This window comes from Zonotrichia albicollis, chromosome 1 (genome assembly GCF_047830755.1).
Source record: "Zonotrichia albicollis isolate bZonAlb1 chromosome 1, bZonAlb1.hap1, whole genome shotgun sequence".
Taxonomy (NCBI): Eukaryota; Metazoa; Chordata; class Aves; order Passeriformes; family Passerellidae; genus Zonotrichia; species Zonotrichia albicollis.
Window position 1 is genome coordinate 20,483,850 of NC_133819.1, and position 23,753 is coordinate 20,507,602.

The 23,753-nt window shown below is 37.8% G+C and overlaps 2 protein-coding genes across 2 annotated transcripts in view; both read right to left on the minus strand.

The window, feature by feature from the left end:
- Positions 1-13,108, minus strand: part of LOC102061817 (macrophage mannose receptor 1) — a 31,340-nt gene extending 18,232 nt beyond the window's left edge. Inside the window, exons 1-15 of the mRNA XM_014269476.3 lie at positions 12,924-13,108; positions 10,768-11,166; positions 9,346-9,519; positions 8,295-8,459; positions 7,894-8,010; positions 7,512-7,655; positions 5,945-6,127; positions 5,603-5,757; positions 4,705-4,818; positions 3,889-4,004; positions 2,912-3,060; positions 2,293-2,495; positions 1,797-1,918; positions 957-1,044; positions 128-272 (exon numbers count right to left, since the gene is read on the minus strand). Of these exons, the coding sequence (XP_014124951.2) occupies positions 128-272; positions 957-1,044; positions 1,797-1,918; positions 2,293-2,495; positions 2,912-3,060; positions 3,889-4,004; positions 4,705-4,818; positions 5,603-5,757; positions 5,945-6,127; positions 7,512-7,655; positions 7,894-8,010; positions 8,295-8,459; positions 9,346-9,519; positions 10,768-11,166; positions 12,924-12,984 (2,335 nt within the window). The 5' untranslated portion in view covers positions 12,985-13,108. The remainder of the gene's footprint in view (positions 1-127; positions 273-956; positions 1,045-1,796; positions 1,919-2,292; positions 2,496-2,911; positions 3,061-3,888; positions 4,005-4,704; positions 4,819-5,602; positions 5,758-5,944; positions 6,128-7,511; positions 7,656-7,893; positions 8,011-8,294; positions 8,460-9,345; positions 9,520-10,767; positions 11,167-12,923) is intronic.
- Positions 13,109-17,167: 4,059 nt separating this feature from the next.
- Positions 17,168-23,753, minus strand: part of LOC102061532 (mannose receptor C-type 1) — a 53,078-nt gene continuing 46,492 nt past the window's right edge. Inside the window, exons 27-30 of the mRNA XM_005480297.4 lie at positions 23,183-23,299; positions 21,561-21,728; positions 18,965-19,024; positions 17,168-18,582 (exon numbers count right to left, since the gene is read on the minus strand). Of these exons, the coding sequence (XP_005480354.2) occupies positions 18,332-18,582; positions 18,965-19,024; positions 21,561-21,728; positions 23,183-23,299 (596 nt within the window). The 3' untranslated portion in view covers positions 17,168-18,331. The remainder of the gene's footprint in view (positions 18,583-18,964; positions 19,025-21,560; positions 21,729-23,182; positions 23,300-23,753) is intronic.

The window sequence follows — 23,753 nt, forward strand, 5'->3', positions numbered from 1 at the left end:
ACATATAAACTGTTTTATTGTGACTGATGGCACAGCTGTCTCTAACACATGTAGATAGTGTGATCTGACCTGGGAAGGATGTTCTCATCTACCTCTAAAAGTTGATAAAGAGACTAAGTTATCTTACCTTTTTTAATTTGGCAAGCAAAGTCAAGCATGTGTTCACAAAATAAATCATTCCAGTTCATATTGAGATAGCCAGTAAACACACCACATTTTTCATTCCCATCATAATTGTTTGGTTCTCCATGTGACCATTTTTCAAAATTTACCTGCAGGGAAAACACAACTTTGTTACTATTTTCTTTTTAAGAGGAAACAATCATTCTGTTAAAGAAGAATGTACTTCATTTGATTTCATGGTTCATCTTGTTTTGTAATGCCAGACCTTTTAAGGAGAAGTGCATGACACTTGAATAGAACAATCATTAATCTATGTGTTTATAAGCCATGTTGGTAAATCAGAAGTTCTTGCCCTATTTGTTACCAGGAGAGTTGATGTTCTGCTGTCAAGCTCTAAAAAGGAACCTGTTCTCTGATTTCTGGGTTTTTTGTCCTGCTCAGATGTTCCAACCCAAGACAATCCATTGGTGCTGCCATGGCCTTGGGCCTGGCAGATCTTGATTCACTTAAGACAATGAGGGCAGCAAAGCTGAGCTGGTGTAGATGTACAAAATTATTTATTGCAGCAAATGATGAATGGGAATATAGAGATTAGACCAATCAGACTTGCTTGAAACAGGAGCTAGACTCCATCACCTTTCATTACTGTAAATGCTGTGTTTTTATCTACTACTATGAATTATTAGAAGATTTTACACTAATTCCTACAAAGGAATCAGGTGCTAAAGACTTAAGGTTACGTGCATTTTATATGGGAATTATGAGAGCTTTCTGCCAAGAGAGACATAAAAAAGAAAGAGTCAAAAAGCTAGAATAACAAATTATTTACTCACTGGTGAGCCATCACTCCATGTAAATCCACTGTCAGAGTCCAAGGCACTTAAACCCATCCAGTAAGAATAGTGAATATAACCTCTGTCTCTGAATGATTACAAATAGAGAGAATCAGACACACCATGAAACAGAGAAGGGTAGTGTACAGCTTTATATTATTATCAGCACACATGATACTCTAAGTATAATTTGAGACAATTTTATAAAGTAATCATTCAATTGTCATGGGGGGAAAAACAGCCTGGCACTACATGTGCCAGGAAGCAGTGAAACACAGAACTTCATGGGAAAGATCACAAAAGCCATGAGTGCACAAAAACTGAGTTAAAAGAAAATATATTTAAAGGTCTTGGTTCCACTAAGTAGCTTAGGCATTCAAATTAAGACCTGCCTGCACTCATGGATTTGATTTAAACATGTATACAAGCATAACAATAGGTCAGGCTTTTCTTAGTCTTCCAATTTCCCCCTTACTTAAGGTAGGAAACCAGCACAAAACATTATTTTAATCAAGAGTATTTTATCTACTGATCAGCTACAAATGAGATAAGATAATCTGTTTTATCTCTTTGAATTAACTTCAGTTAAAATCAATTTTGATTATTCTTCTTTCAATTTTGTTTATGTTCAGGCAACTTTAGTGCATAGCACCAGCTTCCCAGAGGTGTGTCAAGAAAACTTTTTAACTCACATCTTTTTACCCATTTTTTTCCTGCCACCATTTACACCATCTTTGTAAAGCAGAAACTGATCATCAGAAATCCTTCATGTCTTTCAGAGCGGCATTTTTAAAATTTTTTTCTTCTTCTACTTAAATGATGGACTTTGCAGATACTTACAGTCTAGCTATCAGGTTTTGTTCTTCTTCACTGTGGATGCATGCAAGATCTCCTCCAATAGTTCTGCAAAAATCTCTTGCTTCAAACCACGTTTGCATTTTTTCCCTTCCTCCATGAAAAATCTATAGAAAGTGGGCAATTAAATACTGTATTGAATATTACAGACATTTAAAAACACAAACATGGTCTTCTGTCTTGCTTCTGATTTTCTGGTCTCATTCTATTACTGACTATTTAATTGTTTAACCATTTGACCTATGGTTGTCTATCAAATTTGATTATTGCTTTTCCTGTCATCTCAGAGTTCCTGTGGCTCCAAACTTCACACACATACAGCTTGTTCCAACATTTCCCAGCCATACCACTTGGGGATGGCTGGAGACATATTACCACAGACTGTCTGTCAAGTAGCAGGGTAAAATCTACCTTCCACGCATGAACAAAATATATTCTTATTTAAATGGCAAACACTTGCATTCAGAAATGAAACACCTACTTTGAAGCAGAAGCTGCTCTTAGAAACAGACTGCCATCCCTCTGGGCAAAACAGGAGAGGGGATGTTGTTGGAGGAGGAGGAGGGGGAGTGATTCCCTCCACCAGCTGCTTGCAGAGAAATGTGTTTGTCTCTTCACAGTTCAAAATATCCCATAATCCAGCTGAACGTCCTGTTGCCATGGCCACGCAGCCTGTCTCCTCTCCTTCATGAGACATAAAGTTGTTAAATCTTATTGATGACTACATCTTCTCAAAATATCTGCTGCTTATTTAAGAGTAACCTGTTCCTGCTGTGTTTGAATACCAGTAGCTCACAATAGCTCATATTCCTTCCTATTAATCATTAAAAGATTTTTGTAATGTAACTTTATTTTATGTTATGCTAGGAGTTACTTAAAAATACCCATCAAACAACAAAAAACCTAATGATACCACAGTCCCAAGTGATCTTCTATCAAGAGTTGCCACAATCCCTGATCTATCTCTTTAGCACAAATAGAAAGCAGCATTACCCTTTCTGCTGCTTTATGACAGAGAGTTTCTAAACCACTTTTTAGCTTTCAAACCCTCACCTTGTCATTCCCGAGAGCAGGACCTCAATGGCCCCTATGGCACTTACCAGGCATTCCCACATTCCAGTGAGTGAAGCTGACGGGATCTCCATTAGCCCACTTGAATGTCCCCTGTTCTTCCACATCTGAAAGACCAATCCAGAAGTATTTTTCTGGTTTGAATCCAATTATGGAGGTCAGAAAAGCTTGTTCATATCTGCAAAGAGTAAGCACCAAACTGTTGTATCACATTTTATCAGAATTTATTCATTGAAAAGAGCAGAGGGGATGTTGTTGGATGTTGGATGTTCAAACAGTTCATGGTAGCAAATCTGGTAAATTTAAGGTGACTTGTCAATATATACGAAACAAAGCAAGGGTAATTGTCTTCATTTTATAGTTCTAATTATCATACAAAATAATTTTCCCTTATATTTTCCAATGTAAATTATATCTAGAATTTAAGATGATTCTATTTACCTTTTATACTGTGCAATGAACACAAGACAAATAATACTTAAGGTAATGCATATATATTTCTCATTCTGTACAAATAAGAGCTACAGTATTTTACTGAGCTGTATGATAAGTTCTAGATCTTTAAATCTTGTTACTGTGGGGGAAAAAAAATCTACTTTTATTCTAAAATTCTTCCAGATCTGGCTGTTGCAAAGAAATAAATTAAAGGCTGAAAAGCTTGAACCCAAGAGAAATAAATAGTTCCATGTTTATCTGTCTAGTTTAATTCAAAAAGTTTGAAAACAATCTGTCGGTCTGGGGTTGTTGCGCAGGTGACCCAAATTTTTAATTTCCATAGGCAACAACAGTGTAAGTGTAGTAGCAATCGCCTGAATGTTTGTATTGATGACCCTAAAGACCCTGATGTATTATGTAATACTTGATCAGCTCTACCTTAAATTTTCCTGGGAGAGAGAGGTGTCACACTAAACAGACATTATGAATAGCTGCTAAGTAAGAAGAAATTTCTATTTAATTCTTCCATCCTGGTTACACATGTTATAGGACAAGAATTATGTTTCCATACCTGTCTCTTACAGTAGCCAGGTAACCTTTGTTTTCTTCACAAACTTTTTTTGCACCTGAAAATGTTGTTGGCAGCTGCACCAAGGAGTAGCAGTAAAAGCCATGTTTCATCCAGCCCTGTCAGCGTAGAACAGAGATGTGCAGAGAGGCTGTCAGATTCCATGTCTTTGTGCACTTCCAAAAGCCACACTAGTACCGCACGCAAGTCATAACTAACCCAAAGGCCATGAAAGGAACCAAGGGGTTAATCAAACATAGCCTTTGGGACAATAACTCCATGTCTTGTCCCTGGATACAGCACACACCAAGGGTCTTTGCAAACAGTGAGCCATGGTTATGCCTTGGGGCTGGCAGCCACAGCCACTTTGCAGCTCCCTGTGTAAAGCTTGCTCTGCCTCCTCATTGCATTAGCAGCTGTTACAAGAGCTTACAACCTGCAAAACAGTCAGCTCGAATATTCCTGATTCCTGTGGCAGACTGATGGAACTGAGGAGGCATGCCGCCCTTGACATGTGTGTTACACCCTGAAAAGATTGCTCTGTGGAGAGTGGCTTTTATGGGGGCAGTGATCAGTTCTGCAGGAGGAGAGAGCTGAGTTTAAATGCACTCATAAGGAAACACAAAAAATAAGTCAATCTACATTTCATTTAATAAAGCAAAATTTCCCTATTGGTCTAAGAAGTATCAATGCCTATGAAATTAACAGCTTTCTAGGCTCCACGAAGAACAGTCAAAATAATTTACTTCTGTCGAAGTTATTATCATGGGAATGAAAGTAATACACAATCACCTTTTACTGCTTTTGTTTCACACTTACTTTCGGGCAGCCTGGGTAAGTAACTTCAGCTTCCCCTGGTTCTTCAGCCAAGGGTTTCCTTTTACAGATGTAGCCAAATTTCATATCACAAGCACTGTCAGCCCAGGATCCATCCTAAGTATTGTAAGAAGAAACCACAAAGAGAAGTGAAAGCTAGAGACAATTCAGGTCCAACAAGAATATCCATCCTCAGAAAGAACTCTTCTGTCTTCCTATGGCTGAGACTGCTTCAGCTCTCTTCCTTGCCTTGGTTTTTTTCTCCAAAACTCCCAAATGCATATAGTAAGGGCCACATTTCCTTAGAGATGTGAGAATGTATCCATTAAAGATTCAGGGACTAATGAAAGCAGGAAAGAAACATTAGGTTTCTCTCTATTCTCACCAGCACAGCATCTATTACGGTCATATAACCAGATGACTATGGCAAGGAAGTGCTAGATAAACCAAATATAAAATATGAAAAACTGTCTTGTGTAAGTCATTTTCCATAACATTGCCCTTTTCTTTTTATAATAAGTAGAAAACAAAATAAAATCTGGGTTTGTGCCTCCAAAGTAACTCTAAAATCCATATATTTGAGTAGTTTTAGAGAAAAAATGAGAAAGTCTGCGCTCCAAGAATCTACTAGTCTATGATCAGTCATGTTGCATGTGGATGATGAGTGATTTCAACCAATTTCAGATGGGAATTGCCTCAGAGAAGACAAAGTCTCCAGGCAGTGCACTGCTTCTGGTGCATCACACAGCTTCCTAGACCTGGTCTTGAGTATCCCTCCACAGCAACATATCCTAAATTAAACCTTAAACAGTTTAAGATTTTTTGTTTTTAATTGTGAATGTTTTCATTTTAGGATGCAAAAGGCCAGAAGAAAGTATGAGAGTGGGGAAGGGATTTTTACCTGTCCCTTCATAAGGACACAGTCTGCCTTATTCCAGGTGTGGGTTGGCTCTCCATGGTGCCATTTGGTGTAAGTCACAGGTGTGCCATCACTCCATTCAAAGTACATTTGAATCCTGAAGTCACTTAGACCAATCCAGAGTTCATCATCTGGCTCTGGGAACACAAAGTTAATTGTAGGTATGGATATATCTTATAATGGAATAATTACATCTCACACCCACTTTTGACTGAAGAACTTAAAAAAAAAAATACCATGATTATAATGATTAAATGAATAATAGCAACAGCATAATCCTAGATTAAAAAAAAAAAAAAGAAAGTGATCTTCAGGAATACTCACTGTACCCGAGCTGTGACACTGTGAAACTGTACTCTTCAATATTGTGAATGCTTGCCAGCTCTCCATCCTCTTTTCTACAGGAAGACTGGGCTTCTTTCCATATTTTTGGTGTTCTATAAATTCTGTAGCAATGACCTGCATAGGCCACCCATTCCCTGGGGCATTTAAAATGCTTTGAATCACCTAAAAAAAAAATATGTTATTAATGAGACATTATATTCAGTGTCTTATTTACATCAAAAATAAAATTACCTGTGCCAATATGAATTTGAAATTTTGGAGCACATACTGAAAGAGAAGCCAAGGTCTGAGGGTACAAAGATTAACAAACAAATTTTTCCATCCTATTTGTGCTTGGAGCTCCCAAAAAACTGTTTTACAGGATTAAGTAAATACTGAGTAATTTGGCAGGCGAATGTACAAGGCACAACTCCACATTAAATCCCTGTCAGTGAGGCTCTGGATACAGCCAAGTTCTATAAAAAAGAGCCTCTTTTTCTACTCAGGGACTATATCTTGGTGAATTTTATAGCTTTTCATATTTTTTTTCTGGAAACAGCAGGTGCTCAGGACCTGGCTGGGGCTCCTACACAGCCCAAACCATATATCAGAGAGTCCAGACACAATCACATTAAACCAGAAATGTTATACCAGGCATTCCAGCTGCACAGAAATGCCACACACTTTGTTCAACACTGATTTCCTGGCATGAATTCAGTATGGCCAGCCCATCTTCCATTGCTTGGAAAGTTCCCCTGCTCTGCACCTACAGAGCAAACTGAAGAGGGGAGCATGTGTGGGAGATGTGTGCCCAGAATTGGTGTGTGGTCCTGCTCTGTCTGATGCTCCCTGGACATGGTTTGGAGCTGGGCAAATTGCAACCCTGAGCAACATCCAGACATGGTTTGATGGTTAGCAGGGTCAGAAACCTTTCCAAGTGAGCTGCCTGGGTACAGCCAGAAACTACAGGATATGCATGCTCCCCTGAGGTGTACAAGCTCAGATACTCATATATATTAGGGGAGGGAGGTACTGTGAAGTCAGTTACAACCTGCGAATTCCCAGTTAAGCAACTGCACACCTATTTCTTCACATAGCTAAGACCTAGCTTGCCTCAAGTAAAGAGAGAGCTCAGCAGGGGAAAGGTTCCTGATGCATAGTCTGATTTTTTCCTTTCAGAATAGTACAAAAAATGTCACAGAGAGCAGGAGAGCATGAACTCTGGCTCACGTCTTTTAACAGGACATAGGTTTAGAGTATATATCAAAACAGAGGATATTTATCAATATTTCATGGTCTGGATAACATGGCTAAACTCCTAATTGCCTTTTTCAGTATACCATGGGCTCTTTTCCAAATTATGAATAACATTTAGAACAACATGAGCCAGATTTTAATTTTCTGGCTCATCTTTAAAATGAGCCAGAAAATTAAAATTATCTCAATATTTGACCCAGGTCAACAAGTGTAAGCCTTTTGTTTTGATAATATGTTGCCTTTTCATGTGTGACATCCTCCCAATATTTCTCACTGACTGTAAAAGCAGCCTTAGCTTTTGACAGTGTACCTGAGGCAATGGTGATAGAATCCAAGGAGGTGTTTCTCTTCTGGCAGATATATCCCAGTTTCCGATCACACAGCTGGTTTTCCCATTTGCCATTCCTGCCTTGGAAAGTCCCGCATATTTTTCCAGATTCCACAGCGGGATTTCCTTTTAAAAAAAAGCAACAGAATCCCTCTGTTAACAGTGAAACTTTTCACCTCTTCACAGGAGGGAATGTGCAAGACCTTTGCAGCTGCAAAGCCACAGGGGTATTATTCTTTATAGTGAAAAATCCCAAGAGGTGTGACAGGGGAGTGTCACTGTGATGAAGAGGGGAGAGGAGGAGAGAGAAGGGGAGGAAATTTTGGCCCAGATGTTTGTCATCATTTAAGAAAAATGCACTTACCTGGGGCCCAGTTGAGGTATCTGAAAGGACTTCCCCCAGTCCACTTCCAGCCACTGTCAAGTGCACCATAGAGACCGATCCAGAGCTTTGCATTGATGCCCAGGTCACTAGTGAGCCCTAAATGGCCAAAACAAATAGTCAGGTTTTAAATGGCTCTGATTTTTAAAAATTATTCAATAAAACTGGAAATAATATTTTAAAGCATGAGTAATATAATTTTTCAGTATAAGTTAGATTATTTCCATTATTTTAATACAGGGTTTTGTGAGAAGGACAACAGGGTCACTGGGACCTATTTTATGAGATAAATATAAGTATCCATGTTAAAGCCTTGGATCTGACTAACATTTTAAACAGTGCGGTTTTTATATTATTATTATTTTAGGGTATTTTTACCTTACCTAATAAATACATTTCTTCATGAAGGTCTGTGATGCTCAATAATTCTGCATCCTGCTGCTGGCAGCTTTTTCTTGCTTGGTGCCATGTCAAAAGTGACTCTGAGTTTATCTGGTAGCGTGTTTCTGTCACAGGATTTGTTTTCCAAAAGTTACTGTGGGTGGTGTCTATAAAAAAAGATACCAGCAATTTGACAAGATAATCATGTTTACTAACCCAGAAAATAAATCTTTGATGCAGGCTAAAACTACATAACTGTGATTTCATACTTTTTAAGTAGCTTTTGCCTCACATATATATACTTTGTCCATTCAGTATTAAAAATATTTCAATCACATAAGGAATTATTTATCCTCACAAACCTAATTTTCCTACGTTGACCCTGTTCCTTTTTATTTATGTAACTCACCTACTTCTCACATTTCAGTCCACATTAACCCACTCACTGATAAATTCTACCTCTACAAGCATATCCCTCTTCACTATGTAGAAGTTTTGGTCTTCACATCTGTGTCTTCCCTTCAGATCCATCTTATGCTCTTCTAGACCACCCAATAAAACAGAAATTACCATTTCCACACAATTGTATGTGAAGTGGGAATGAAAGGGCAGGGAATTTGGGTATGGAAGCACTGAAGGCAGGTGAGGATCACTGCCTTCAGTGTGTCCTGTACCCTTCTCTTCACTAAAGCCCTCCTGTCTCTCCTCCATCCTATAATACATCACAGTCTCCTGATAAATCTCACCTTCCTCATTCCACCGCACTTCCTTTTGCCTTGAAACCCAGTCCTAGGGTTTCCTCTTCCTTTATCCATCAGTCCAGTCACCACCCTCAGAACACTCCCTGTAAGCACCACTCCTGGGGACACTGTAGGGCAGTGGGAGTGCAGAGCAGATGCCTCATGTCCTTGTGGCACAGCTCACTAGGGAACTGGGCAAGCCAGAATTCAGCTCACTGTCCATTGCTACTTCCACATCCAAGAGCATCTTGACCATGACAGTGCATGACACTTTTGCTCAACAGCTTTCCTGAGATTTTCATAAATAAATTACCTTTAGGTGGGCATTTTCCAAACAACTGGTCTTTATCAAAATCTGCAGAAGTTGCACACCAGAGAGAGTCTGCATCGTCCCTCCGAGGGATGCATTCAGCATACCACTTCCCCTGGTGCTTAAAAGGGAACACACAGGGTGCACCAAAGGCATTTCCTCCCAGGGTATAGATGTCTATGGAGAAAAGCAGAGATCAGTACTCACAGTCAGCTGGCATCAGATGCTCACCACAGTGACACTCATGGCCAGTTTTCCATGGACAAACTGAGTCATGCAGGGCTCAACACACCAGTACTTTGTTACCCTGAGCCTCTAAAGGTTGTGCCAGTCAGGTATGACTATGGCAAAATATTCAGAACTTAGACTCTCAAACACTTAATTGGGCCTCAAACTAATTTCTGTAGAACTTTGTCATGCCATTGCTTTCTGGACTATTGTGTCAGAGGTCCCTGTGACTCAGCTTTTCCCATGACATACATACTTCTGTCCTTAGATAATATATATTTATTTATTCTTTTATTTTCCTCTTCATTGTTGAAAAAACTTGGAAAGGAGGTATCACAACATTTTTGTTAGTCTTCATGAGAGGAAGCTGTATCTTAAATTTGCAAGGACTTTGCTAGGAAGTGACCCCATCATTCTCCATTCTAATTTGCTGCTGTCTGTACAAAATTATGACGAACGTCTTTCCAGTGCAACAGTTGTAGTGTACAACAAAAATTTATTCTATTGTTATTTAAATTCCCAACATACCAGTGTCACAACAAAAAGAACATTGATTACTTTATCCTGAATGCCCCTACTACATAGCCCAAGAGGCATAAAATTGTAGGAAAAGATCTTACTCTCTGGGGGTCTTTTTTCAGCCTAATAAAACATTGTATCCTAAACCATTATGCACCATTTTTCCTTTTGTTTCTTCTAGTTTTGTTTTTTTTTTACTAGGCCTGGGAAACACTAGGTAGATAATGTTAGTTGTGAATTCCATCCATCTAAACTAGAAATTCACTTACAGATTATGGGTGGTCAAACCAAATAAAAGCAACAACAAAAACTACATATAACACAATCATATCTTCTACAAGTTGGTCAGATATATTTTAAAACAGTCATAGGTTTCCTTTTTCTATTGTACAAACAGAATTGCCATTCTTCCTTATGTTTGCATCATGCGCCTTTGTAATTTTATTCTATCATTTGAAAGAATTGCATTTTTTAAGTTATGTAGAAATGTATAGAGCTATATTTGTTGAAAATCATACAGATATATTCACTTTTCATTTCTACATCCTATTTATAAATAGCTCCTCTGCTGATGTCACCCTAAGAAAATGGTTGCTGCCCCTCTAGCAGACAGTGGCATGCTTTGTAGGAAGGGGCAGTCAAGTTACCAAGAAATAGAGATGGAATTTCAGTACTCACCCTCATAGCGCTGAGAGCACACGCTGTCTGCACTTCCGTGGATTTTCCACCTGCTCCCTTTGTTGGATACTTTGGACAGCCTCATTTTCTTCCCCTTCCCCTTGCCATAGTTGAGAAATAAATCCTTGCCATGGGTAGCAAGTGTCTCATTTCTGCACTCCCACCACTGGAGCTGGTTTGTCCTGTTGCAGGATTCCAAGGTGACGGCAGCCTCGTCGTCCTTGGCGAGCACTCCCAGGCACAGCTTGAGTGCCATGCTCAGCAGCTGCGTGGGAGAGACCCACCTGAACTTCTGAAACTCATCATGCTCATCACAAGTGGTGGTGATGACTGAGCTGGAGTTCTGAGCCTGGGCACAGAGCTTGTTATCTTCATTATAGATTGAAAATATTTCCCTACCTATAAAATAAAATCATAATGCAAACATTTGAGGAGAGGATTCTTAGGAGATAAAGGCTATTAGTTGCTATATGACAGTCTGCTACCCAAAAAAACCAAAACAATCCAAACACCAAAAAAAAAAAAAACAAAAAAAACCAACCAAACCAACCAACTAACAAAACCAAAGAAACAAAAAACCCCAAAAAATAGCATATGTAGCTCATAGAGAGATAAATCAAGGGAAGTTAATCATTGGTATGAAGGACATTTATGAAAATATTCTTAAAATGAAAAAACACAAGAACTGAAAATAGAGCTCTTTCTATTCAAGAGAAATTGCTCTTCTTCATAGCCCTCCTGAAACCACAGTGGTCTCAAAATGCATGTCAAAAATGACCTTCACTACATTTCATCATTTCTTCAAAGTTACACAAAATCATATTTAAATGGGCTTAAATTCTGCAAGTAAGAGTACTTTTTTGCTTTAGAGCTATTAAAAATCATTTACATACTCAAAATTTAAAAAAAATTTATATTTGGCCCAGAAAAACACTGTAGTTTTCAGCTCACCAAGAAAATGGTGTATTTTTCATTTTTGGTTAATTATCTTGGAAATTTTTAGCAGCTGTGCAAAAATTCATTTATTTGTAAGTTTCTCAGGAGGGAAGCCACAACTTGCAGCATCATCAGTTCTAAGAACAGCTAAACTACGCCAGTATCCTAAGTGCTATTAATAACTACATTTGTAAATAGAAATGTGAGACGCTGAACATCAGGGTTTTGTTTCTTAAGATCAGCTTCAACAAAAAGCCTCCTGCAAATCTTCACTCTTTTTGCATCTCAGCTTGCATCCCTTTTCTCCCTTCTAGGTGACAGGCAACATCACCCAACTCACTCGGCAGTGCCATCGACTTTTACCCAAGGGTTCTTGCCAAGGCCAGAGTATTTAACTGTGCCTTCATAAGCCCCCCACCCCAAAGCTGACAGGGAATGGTTGAACAGCCTTGGTATTGTTGCTCTGAAAGGCTATGGACCAGAGCAAGCCAGGTAATATTTTCCCTGACAGAGCTCTCTGGGTGCAGTGGTTCTTGGGCAGGTTAGCAGAGGATGGGTTTGAGCTGGCTTGGTCTCACCCAAAAGCATGCCCAGAAGAAATTGCCTGTGGTGGATTAGATCATTGGTGCATTGGGTGGTCCCTGCTACCATTCAAGCAATAGCACTCGACTTCCAGAGTTCTCCAGCTGGGAACTTGCCATAGAAAAGACACAATGTCATTTCTTTTTCATCTCAGCAGTAGGAGGGTGAGAGATCTAATGGATGGGAGATTTTGAGGTCCTTCCTAAAGCTCTCAGCTTGGAAGCGAGTTTTCAATATGCACTGATCAGTATGCTATGGTCTATATGAGCTGCCAAAATACTCAAAGCACACATCAGCCAGTAGTTCTGTGCATGCTGAGGGTTCACTGCTCTGTACTGAACTCTTCTAGCCTCCAATGGACTAAAGTGAAATCAGATTTTGTCTGCTCTCTCAAGAATCAGCACTGCCAAGGTTATGGCCACATCTATTGGCATATTCCTTTCACTCATATACCACATTGAAACCTGGGTTAAGGAAAGAGAATGCCTATGCTGATATTACCAAACTTCAAGCTGAACATGACATTTTCAAATCATATGCTGTGACTAGATCTAAATTCACTGCCCACTAAGGGAGATAATTTAACACATGTTAAAGAACTTGAAAACCTCCACAATAAGCAGAGGAAAAAGACTTACCAGACATTTGAAGAGATGTGCTAATGGAGAGAAGAAAAATCAGGGACAAGTAGAGAGACATGGCAAATATTTCACTCCTTTCTTCCCTTCACCTCGTCTTGATGCTAAAGACCAAATCAGTGCCTTGCAAGAAAACCCCACTGCACTGAAGTGGATTAACAAACCCTTTTTAAGACCCAAGAGATACAGGGAAGTTCTGAGCTTCAAATAAGGAACTGTCTCATGTCACATGAGTAATTTTGAAATAATACATTAATGAGCAAACTTTGCTTCCTAAGCTAGTTTTTCTAATGTATATAAGTTTGCCATGGAAGTATAAGATCTAACAGGTAATTTTAGTGTGGACTTTTTAAGACATACGTTATATCTCAGAATCATTATTTTTACCAAAAGGTGAGATTACTGTCTCATTTGCAGAAATAAATAAAAGAAGTAAAAAAGAAGAGAAAAATTTGTCTGTATCAATACATGATGAAAAAAAGCCCGAGTGCACTGCAGTATTGTGAAAAATCTGCTCGGACACCACACAAATGAAGTAACTATGACCTTGGAGTCAGAGAGAAACAGAATTTTCCATGCCTCAAATTCCACAGAAAAGAAAAAAAAGCTATAGAAAGTCAGATCTGTGTTCTTCATGAGACACCTATTCTTTCTTTTGCTCCATTCTTGACTACATGCAGGAATAATTACCCAACTGACAGCAACAGCTGAGAAAAATTTGGAAAGAATACACATAATTGTAGGAAGAAAAGAACCTGTAACTGGGAAATACTGGATTTTCAATTATTGTTAGTGAGGAAAACTAAACTGATGAGTAATATGGCCTCATTTTTAGTGCCACTAGTTTGTGAAAGTTTGCACCCCATAAAGTATACACCTTACAGGCATTCTGGCCAAATTCTGATGTTTACTTTCATAAAGTTTTCTCCATAATAGTTTAAAGACCTCAAAAATCTTAGAGCACAGGAACAAGAAAAGGGACTCCAGTGGAAGCTTTGCATCATTTTTTGCACATGGACTTTGAAAAATTTCATTTCCCATACCTCCAGGAGAGGCTGGTGTGGCATTCCTTCTGCAATACTGCATCTGCAGCAAAATTGCTTCTGTTGCAGGTAGTGAAAACCCTGGACACCCACATGGAGTTGTGGGACTTTGCTGCTATTACCCTGACTCAGATGTAGATGAACGACTGGGTCTGATAATGTATGCAGGGAATTGGAGTAGAACAAAGCCACAACAGTGAGGGAGAATGGTGGGACCTCAAGGCCAGCAGGCACAGTTAGAGCAAAGCCATGTGAAGAAGGGAGCCTGAAAAGGATACAGACACCTGAGCAAAGAGGAGGAAATGAGGGCTGCTCCACAAAGCAGCAGAATCCAATTACTCACTAAGTTATGATCCATATTGTAAGGATGGCTGCAGTCAAGCAGAGTGTTTTAACATGCAACCTCAATTTTCCAATTTTCCTTCCTTCCTTGTTCAGGAGCAAGACAAATATGTCTTGTGGTTCTGCTGTATAAAACATCTCAGAATATCCAAATCTACCAGGGTGTAACAAGGATAATTACAACAGAGAAAAGGAAGATGGTTCTGTTCTGAACAAGGATCAGTGGTTGGTGAGGGACTGGTAGTGGTAATCTGTTGAGAGAGGCTGAACAAGTGTAAAACATACTAAAGTCAGCTTTACCTCAGTGTTTGTGTGTTTGAGCAGATTGCATCACAGCCCACAAAGCAGGAAAGCAAACCAGAGGGCTGGGAAGATGTGCTCCAGGATCTGCCATTTGGCAAGGCACAGCCTGACGCTTTAAAAGTGGCGAGGAACAAAAGCTGCTGGGGTTTGTGTTGAGTCAGCATTGTTCCTCTGGCAGTCTCTGCTCCCAGGCAGGAAGTTACACTCACAGTGTGCAGATTCACCACCTTTCTTCTAAAGTCCAAACTTTTTCAGAGAAAATGGGGAAATGAGAATTAAACACAAGTGTACCAAGAAACACAGCAATGTGAAGAGACAAAACCTTACACACTATTGAATATTGCCATCAAGTCATTCCTCAGGTGCTCACAGAAATGGATGGGTGAGGCCATCTGGATTCAACTGGATACTTCCCTACATTCATTTTTTAAAAATCCACTTCTATTAAAATATTCAAGTAATTTTGTGATCATTTAGCCTGCTATAACTTGATATAAGATTTCAATCCAGAATCCCAACACATAATACAATCACAGTTTCCAAGTTATAAACATTTATTTCTTTCAAAAAAACCACTCTAAACCTCAGTAGGAACATCTAGCCTAAAATAAAAAAGGGAACAACCTTTCTATTTTTCTATTTTCAGGTTACATAATGAATGATTTTTTTCCTTTCATTTTTCTAAACCACCTGATCAAATGTAAGAAATCTTGGCAGCATCAGAGGATTATAGATATAAACTCTTAGGGATTTGTCAAAACATTTATTTGCTTTTCCGTTCATATTCCCTTGTACACTATTCATTATCTTGTTTTTCAAGGAATTATTTTCCTTGTTTTAACAGCAAGTATGTTGCAGAAAAGCAAGAACCCAATTCCTCTGTGAATATATACATGTGTGTGTGTGTGTGTGTGTGTGTGTGTGTGTGTGTGTGCGTGTCTGTGTGTGTGTGTGCCTCTATGCAAAATGCAGCCTGAGACCTCCCCTACGTCATGTCATCTACTTGGGAGACAAGGTAAGAGATCACAAGAGCAACAATTTGATTCTAAGGCACCTGACCAGCCCCAATATGAATAGCAGTCAGTAGTAAAAAATGCTTGAAAGATTTGGTGAAGGATCAGAATATGTAAATTTAAAATTAGGGTGTGTCCATATGAACATGACTCATTTCCAGTAAGACACATTTCTTTTTTCCAGTCAAATAGAGAAGCATATTTTATTTATCTATGTTCCTAGGTAAAAGCTTTCCATTTGATCTTATATTAATTAGATATTTTTTAAAGTGTTCAAGTTTGTTTCTCTACCTTCTATTCAAAACTTTCTGTTATAGTTTGTGTATAAAGCATCAGTGCTCACTTTCTGCTTATGACATGGAACTATAAGGATTTCCTGTGCTGTAAATGCTACTTACTGATATCAATCTTTTTAATGGGAAATTTGCTTGATTTCCATTGTCTTGAAATAGGAAATACTGTAAGACATGCAGTTTAAATTTCTCCCTCTTCTGAAAATCTTTCAAGTCTTTTTAACTTACACTCTTTCTAAAATGAGCAGGCTAAGCAGCTCCATCTTCAGAGTAGGGCTTCTTATTTGGAACCTTCTCTATTTTTCTATATCTGTTTGGACAGGAGAGCAGAACTGACACAGAAGAACCTACATCTACTAAATCTACTACTAAATGCCAGCTATTAACGTGCATGGCATTTTTAATTCACCTCAACTCAGAGATGATGCTGGATTTCAGGAAAAATAAATGAATGAATGAGCTCAGAATTATCCAGGCTCCAATGGCTAGATTCCCTCCTTGACACTTTTCAGTGATGAACTTTAAAAGTATGGCAAAGAACCAGAAATGAGATATCTCCTCTATTTTTGTCTTCTTTGCAGCCATACCTTTGCATATGTGCATGGGAATGAAGGTTATATGGAGAAGGACTGGTGTACAGACACCATTTTAAGATTGTGCAGGGCCCAGAAGAGGACTGAGCTTCTTTTAGGTGAGACTGCACCTGTTTGTTGTTTGCTCAAAGCCAGCACAGTGAGGCTGGGATTTCAGTCAGGCTCTCTTGGCCTTTTATTGTCTGTTTCACATAAATTTCTGCCTGGCACCACTCCTCCATATAACTGAAACAACATGGCCCTTAGCATTGTTAATCAGTCAGGAGCCACATCAGATTGCATAAAAAACCATTAGAGGCGCTGATCCTTGAAAAAAACATGCTTAAACAATTGTATATTAAAAATGGAAACAGCAGTAGGAACAGTGCAAGGGAACAGCTGGGAGAAAGAGAGCAGAGCCAGAGAAAAGGAGTTCCTGGACAAATTTTCCCATCTTACCTACATATGTATGTAATTTAAGACTTTTACTAAATCCCTCAACTCACATTTTTTTTTGTCTTTAAGCAGATTTAATCCTGAGACAGATTCAGGAAAATATGGTTAATATAATACTTGTTAACAACTTCTCCTGGAATGTTTCCCCTGTGGTAACATCTCCTTTTTCACTTTATCATATTACAGTGTCTTATTTAGATGAGACTATAAAATACAAACCTATTTTAAAAATCAAACATAGTTACTTTTATTTCACAGAGCAAAATCTGAAACCATGAAATCAATTCTTGCAAATCTTTGTAAGCAAGTGAGGAATCACGCATGATTTACATTTTACAGGATTTACAAAAAATTAGGAATATAAACTCCTTGGGGAATAGAAGATGTCCATAAATAGTAGCCGATTTAACCATTTTTGAAAGCAAATAAAATCAGTAGTAACTATTATGTTGGTAAAGCTAAATTGTTCTTCACTTGCAGCACACATCCCACAAACCTAAGCTGCTTATTGAGAAGCTGTAGAGAGCAGTACCAACACATAATCACTATAACAGCTCTGCAGAAACCTTCTGCTCCAAGAAAGCTCCAGAACATGCTCAGGCAATCTTCCTCTCTCTTCCCAGTGACTGCTGCCTGGTAAGAAGGAAGTTTTGCCATGACCTTCATCACCCCTCACCCACAAACCCACTTGTGGCCAGCCAAAACTGGCAGCTACTATCTACCACACTTTTCCACTCCAGAGATCTGCCCCCAGATTTCACCTGATAAAATCCTAGAATACATAAACTGCAAGTACTCCAGTCTTGGTTTTCTGTGTTGTACGACGTTGTGGAACTGAAATATCACAAAGGTCTTTTTTTGCCCATGTGGTTCAAAGGGGAAATTTTCCAAATACAGTCTTATTCTCTAGTGACTATGCCTGTACTTAAATCCATGGGAATACTTGAAAGATGATAAAATTAGAAGATGTTTAATGAATAGCTTTGAATTCATTAGCATGGTTTGAAACAAATCTGATGAAAAAACCTCAAATCTTGTGTGTGTTATTCAAGGTGCTCTTGGATTTTGCTTTATTTATTTTATCCATTTCTATGGTTGCATTTAATAATTAGCCAACATTATCACTTTTCTTAAGAACCACATTCACCAGTGTGATCACCACATCCTGAGATCTGAAATCTTTCACTTTATATAATGACTACAAAATAAAATTAATGCAGTATTTGACATTACACACACACAGAAACAGGCTAGTACAGTAATTGCACATGAGAAAATACCTTTGGCTTCATTCTAATTGCATAATTTTAATAAAACAAGGCACATTTTATTACATTACATTTTATATTACATATTACATTACATTTTACATTTCCTTTTGTTACATTACAGTGTTGCATGTTCATTCTGCTCTATGTTGGTCACAAGATCCTTTGTGTCACTAATTCCAGGAACTGCATCACCATTAAAATACAAATTATTCTCAAAGCTGTCATTTGTTGGCAAGCAATTCTTTCTTCTTTTGTAGAAGAAATATCCTGCAAGGCCACTTCCAACTAGGATGATGATGCCAACAATAACTATAATTCCCGTTTTGCTGTGGTTTAGGGTAGAAGCCTTCTCATCTTTTGTCATTGCTAAAAACAAATAGGAAGAAATCAAGAGAATGCTACAGAAGTCTTTATCTGATTACTGGAAGCAAGTTCTTTAGAATGATCTTCTGAGAAAAAGGGGTTAATTTGTTTTGATGTAAGGAGAAGAAGAGGCAGCAACATAAAATAACTTGATTTTAAATCACTAATATTGCATGCCATATCACAAATTATTATTTTTTAAAATCTGCATTTGGAGATGCACACAAATAGACTATATTGTGTATTACGAGGAAACAGTGTCATCCTAGGAAACAGGTACAGTACTTCCATATAACAGAAAATTTAAGAGACATAATACAAAATATTTTTGGTTTATGATCTTATGTGGGTCTAGTTTTTTCTACTTGAAAGACAATATTCTTACCCATTGTAGGTATTTCAGCTGGTGGCATTTCAGATGCCAGTGGCATTTCAGTTGCTGGAACTTGAAAATATTAAAAAATAATTATTTTTTTGCATTATTATTTATTTCTACATTATTTATTTTTATATCTTGGAACATACTGAAAATCATGCTCAGATAAGCATATGGTAATACAAACCGCTAAATATTGAAAACACTTGGATTTATTTCATACAAAATTATATACACCTAAGACATAGCACAGCGCTCTAGCGTATTCTGGTCTCATAGGTAGCTATTTACACAAACTAGCAAAAAAAGAATATCAAAAACCTCCATGAACTCTGATCCAGACAATAGAATGAAACCAAAAGAAAATCTATACAGTATCTTGAGGATAGACATGGTCAAATATAATCCTCAATATAAATAAAAATTCTTTCAGTACCTGTTATATAAACACAGAAAATGTAATAAATGTGGTTTTCCAATAGACATTACCTCCATAGACACTTGAAATCACTCATGAAATTCACAGTGCCCTAGCAGGTATCATATCTTAACTGAATGGTTTATAGCTCATTTAAATTTTAACATCAGGTCATGAAATCTGGCTTGCTGGGTAAATAAGCCATCATTTAAGATGAAGGCATTTATTTTGCCAGGTGGATATCAAATCAGTTTATTATTAAATATTGAATCAATGCATCATGTTTCATTCTGAAAAAGGTGATCTCAGGAATTTAAATTATTTTTACCAGTCTCCGCTTACATCTTTTTCATAGTGATGCCCAGTGACAGAAGAGAGGGTGTGGGCACTACCACTGTGCAACACAAAGATGTTCTCTCTGAATATTGGGAAAGACTTTTTCACTGTGAGGGTGACTGAGCGCTGGCACAGGCTGCCCAGGGAGGTTGTGAATTTCCATCCTTGGATGGTCACTAGCCCTTATAAGAAGTCCCACTCCAGCTGTCTTGTGAACCCTCTTTAGGTGCTCTAAGGTCTCCCTAGAGTCTTGTCTTCTCCAGACTGAGCATCTCCTCACTTAAGAAATAGTTAGATACTTTGTGGAATAGACCTGCTACAGAACTCTCAAATTACTGTGGTAAAAATTAGCTCAACAAATGAAACAGAAAACAATATCTATTCTACATGAAATGAAACAGAAAACAACATCTATTTCATCATCTACATGATGGAAAACTTCCATTATGTTTTTGTTTCAGTCTCTTCAGAAAACAACTAACACAGCCAGCATTAGCCAGTGCAATTTGGTAAAACCATGCTTCTAATGCTCCATTTATTTGTCTGTAGCTATAACTGTTTAAATTCTGCACATGGAGCATTGTCACAGTTCTGAAAAACTATGCCAAGAAAAGCTGCATTTCTATAACAATGTAGGACTAGACTGAGTCCTGTTTTGGGGTGAGTGACTGTATAATCCTTGCATTGACACTGGAATTAGGTTGAATCTGTGGCATTCCAGATTAGTAGACTAGACTGGCTAAAGCTAATCCTAGCAAAAAGTAACAAGCTTTCATCTGAGAGCTTTCAGCTCTTTGGTCAGCATCAAAACAGGTGAATGCCAGTAGTAGCACAAAGAATTGAAACGAATGGTCAAAAAGAGCAATGGGGATTTATTTTAACACTTGGTACCCATGTCTATGAATTTTTGTCAATGACAATACGAAAGGATTGAGAAATGGACTCTGAAAGGGTGGATTTACTGAGACGTTGCAGTGCTTCCTGTAAAAGACACAGTCATCATTACAAGCATTTGAGTAAGTAAGAAAAATTTTGCATGAGAACAAATTTACAGAAAGGACAGCAGAATTTCTCCCATTTCCAGTATTGTAGAGGAAGTCAGTGTATTGCAGTTACACATTTCAACCTTCTTAGGAAGCATAAGTAAGAGATTTTGGTATTGCAATATATGCTGAAAGAAAATATTATGATGACTTTTAGGAATTCATATATACTAGATGTCTCTACTGTCAAATCTGCACGTTCAGTTATTTCAGGACACCTTCAGTTTAGCACATTCAAACAATGTCATTTGCTTTGCTTTACATTCATTTATCTTTCCACTCATTTATCTTTTAACAGCAGGACACAGAGACAAAAGATCCCAAGCTGTTAAATAAGTCACACTTCACAAATACTCAATTAATAGAAACACTACATCATACTCAGAAAACACGTGCACATAAAACTCACAGAGGGAAATAAACAATGGGCAGAGCAGAGGGGATACCCTGAGGAGTATGTTTGCATATTTTTGAGACAGATTTTTGTACACAAGGCATGATCCTCACATTGTAATTTCTCAACAACTGTTGATAGAAAACACACAAACTCATCAAGTGTATACACCAGGTACAGCTGAGATATGAACACTGTCTTCTAAAAGCAATTCTTAAGGGACTTGACTACTGTGCAGAACTGCTTTCTGAAGAGTCATTCTATCTTTTTGTTGTCATGGAAATGTTCATCCTTTGGCATTTACAAAAACAGAACATCCAGCTGAAATGCATTGTGTGTATCAGCCACGTACTATTACTAGCTTACAGAGAGCATATTCCATATATAAAATAAAATCATAAATGTAGCACTTACTTTTTGGCTTTTTACAAATATATCCTTTGTAGGAAGAGCAATAGAAATTATTCCAATACCCAGAGTCTGCATACATTTCAACACAGTGCTCATTTTGCTGAGGAGAGGGTTCTCCTACATTCCAGTTGACAAAATTCACTGCACTGCCATCTAGCCACAACCATAGTCCTAATTGAAAAAACATTGAATAAAGGGGAAAAAAATCATCTTAATTTCCATACTTTCACATGCTCCATATTTATTGCCTTTCTGAGAAATTTACTTGTCACCTCTTTTGGAGATGGACCACTAAGCTATTTACTTTTGACACAAACTGTTGTCCCTAAGTTTTTATGTAAATGATATAGTATCAGTATTTGGAAAATGGCAGACAAATCTGGTTTATGGTGGTGCAAAGGCAAGACAATTCCAAGAATAATCTCCCACAAGTGATAGCAATGGTCCAGTGTCAATTATTTATTCCATTTATAGGAATAAGTGAAGTTAAAATATAACTTCACCAGAACACTCTTTATTTCAGTAATTTGCAGGAAGGTTTTGTGTTACTCTTCAAATCCCACACTGAAGTCTCTCCAGGTCCAATTTTATTTCATTTGTTTTCCAGTTTCTACTCCTTTCCACAAGCTTTACACAGATGATTTTCCTTTTTATAGATCTTCCAAAATCTTGTGATCACTCTTTCTCAGCTATGCTTGGGACTTTCTGCTTCTTCCTTCCGGTTTCTTTTTTCTTTCTTTCTTTTAATAGTGCTATTTTTTTAGAATAAATGTACTCCTTGTGACTGTAAGTTGTACTCAAGCAAATTCTTAGACTCAGCATGAAAATTGTATTTTGATTTTTATAAGATTCTATATATTTTGCTCTTTTTTTGTTTTTTTCTTAATAATTCCTGACACCCTTTCTGTAAGGCATGGCAACTGAATACAATTTGGATACACACATAAAGGTATGAAATTTAGTTATGCAGTTATGCTGAAATTGCTATAATCACTACCTAGAGCAATAATGAAGAGCTGAAGAATTCTTGTGTTTATGATCACTGTGAGAAGTGTGCTGCTCTACACTGCTCTAGAGCCACTTCAAGAAACCCTTTTTGTGTCAACTGATCACATGAGTAAACCTCAGCTTTCCTCTATGTGTCATGAATATAAATGACTACCTTCGAATTCTTTCCTTTACCAAAAATTTTCACTATTCCTGTTAAGATTCAAGCAATGTAATTGAAAAGTTGTCTTATCCCTAAGAAGTTTGTCATTCAAGTGCTTGGGTAGGCAGTTGCAAAAATAATCTTCCAAAACTCAAGAAAATGCCACCTCAAGTCACCTGAACTATTTTGTAACCAAGCCACTGAGAGTTATACTGGCATTTTTTGCCTGAACAGTACAAGATTGTACATTAAAGTCTATCATAATGATAGAAATATCTATCTAATTGAATATTAATTGCATTAATGTGAAAACAATAATCATCAAATACAGGATTTAATTAAAGCAGCCTCTTGCCTACTCTGTCCGGCTTTATCTTCCATATTACAGAATTATAATGTGAAATTTTCAACACTCATGTCAAAAAGATTACAGTAATTATTCACTAAAAAAAGACATTAAAAGTAGAGAAAGTACCATCCACATTTCTGTACATTCCTGTCCAAAATGTTGATGTTTTGCCTTCAAGTGGTTCAAGGTTGTAGGTCAGAAAGTTGGCTTCAGCTGAGTCTTCAACTGAGACCAAAGAGGCACCTGGGAGACACAGGGAGAGAAAAGCCTCTTAGAGATGTTTCACAGGGGAAAACGTTCTCATTGCCCTGTCAACAAACTGCTTCAACAAAATGCTTCAACCTGAGTATCAGAAAAGAGAGGGGGAATCTTCTCATCCAGTACCAGGTGTCTACATTTGCCATGGGTTTCACTGGTAGGTTCTTATTGAGCACATGACAATATATACTTCCAGTGAAGATACAGCTATAATAAATTCTGCTGGTGTGAGAGTGAGGGAGATCTCTGCATAATCTGATGGGAGACCAGGCACCTATGTCACATTGTCACCAATGCCATAAACAACAATGCTGCAGACATATGAAGTCCATCATAATCGATATTCATCTGTTTCCTAAAGAAGGAAGTTGAGAGAATGAAGCTGCACAACAGCGCTAGTTTTCTCATATATTATCCAAACTAAACCGTTTTCACTCCA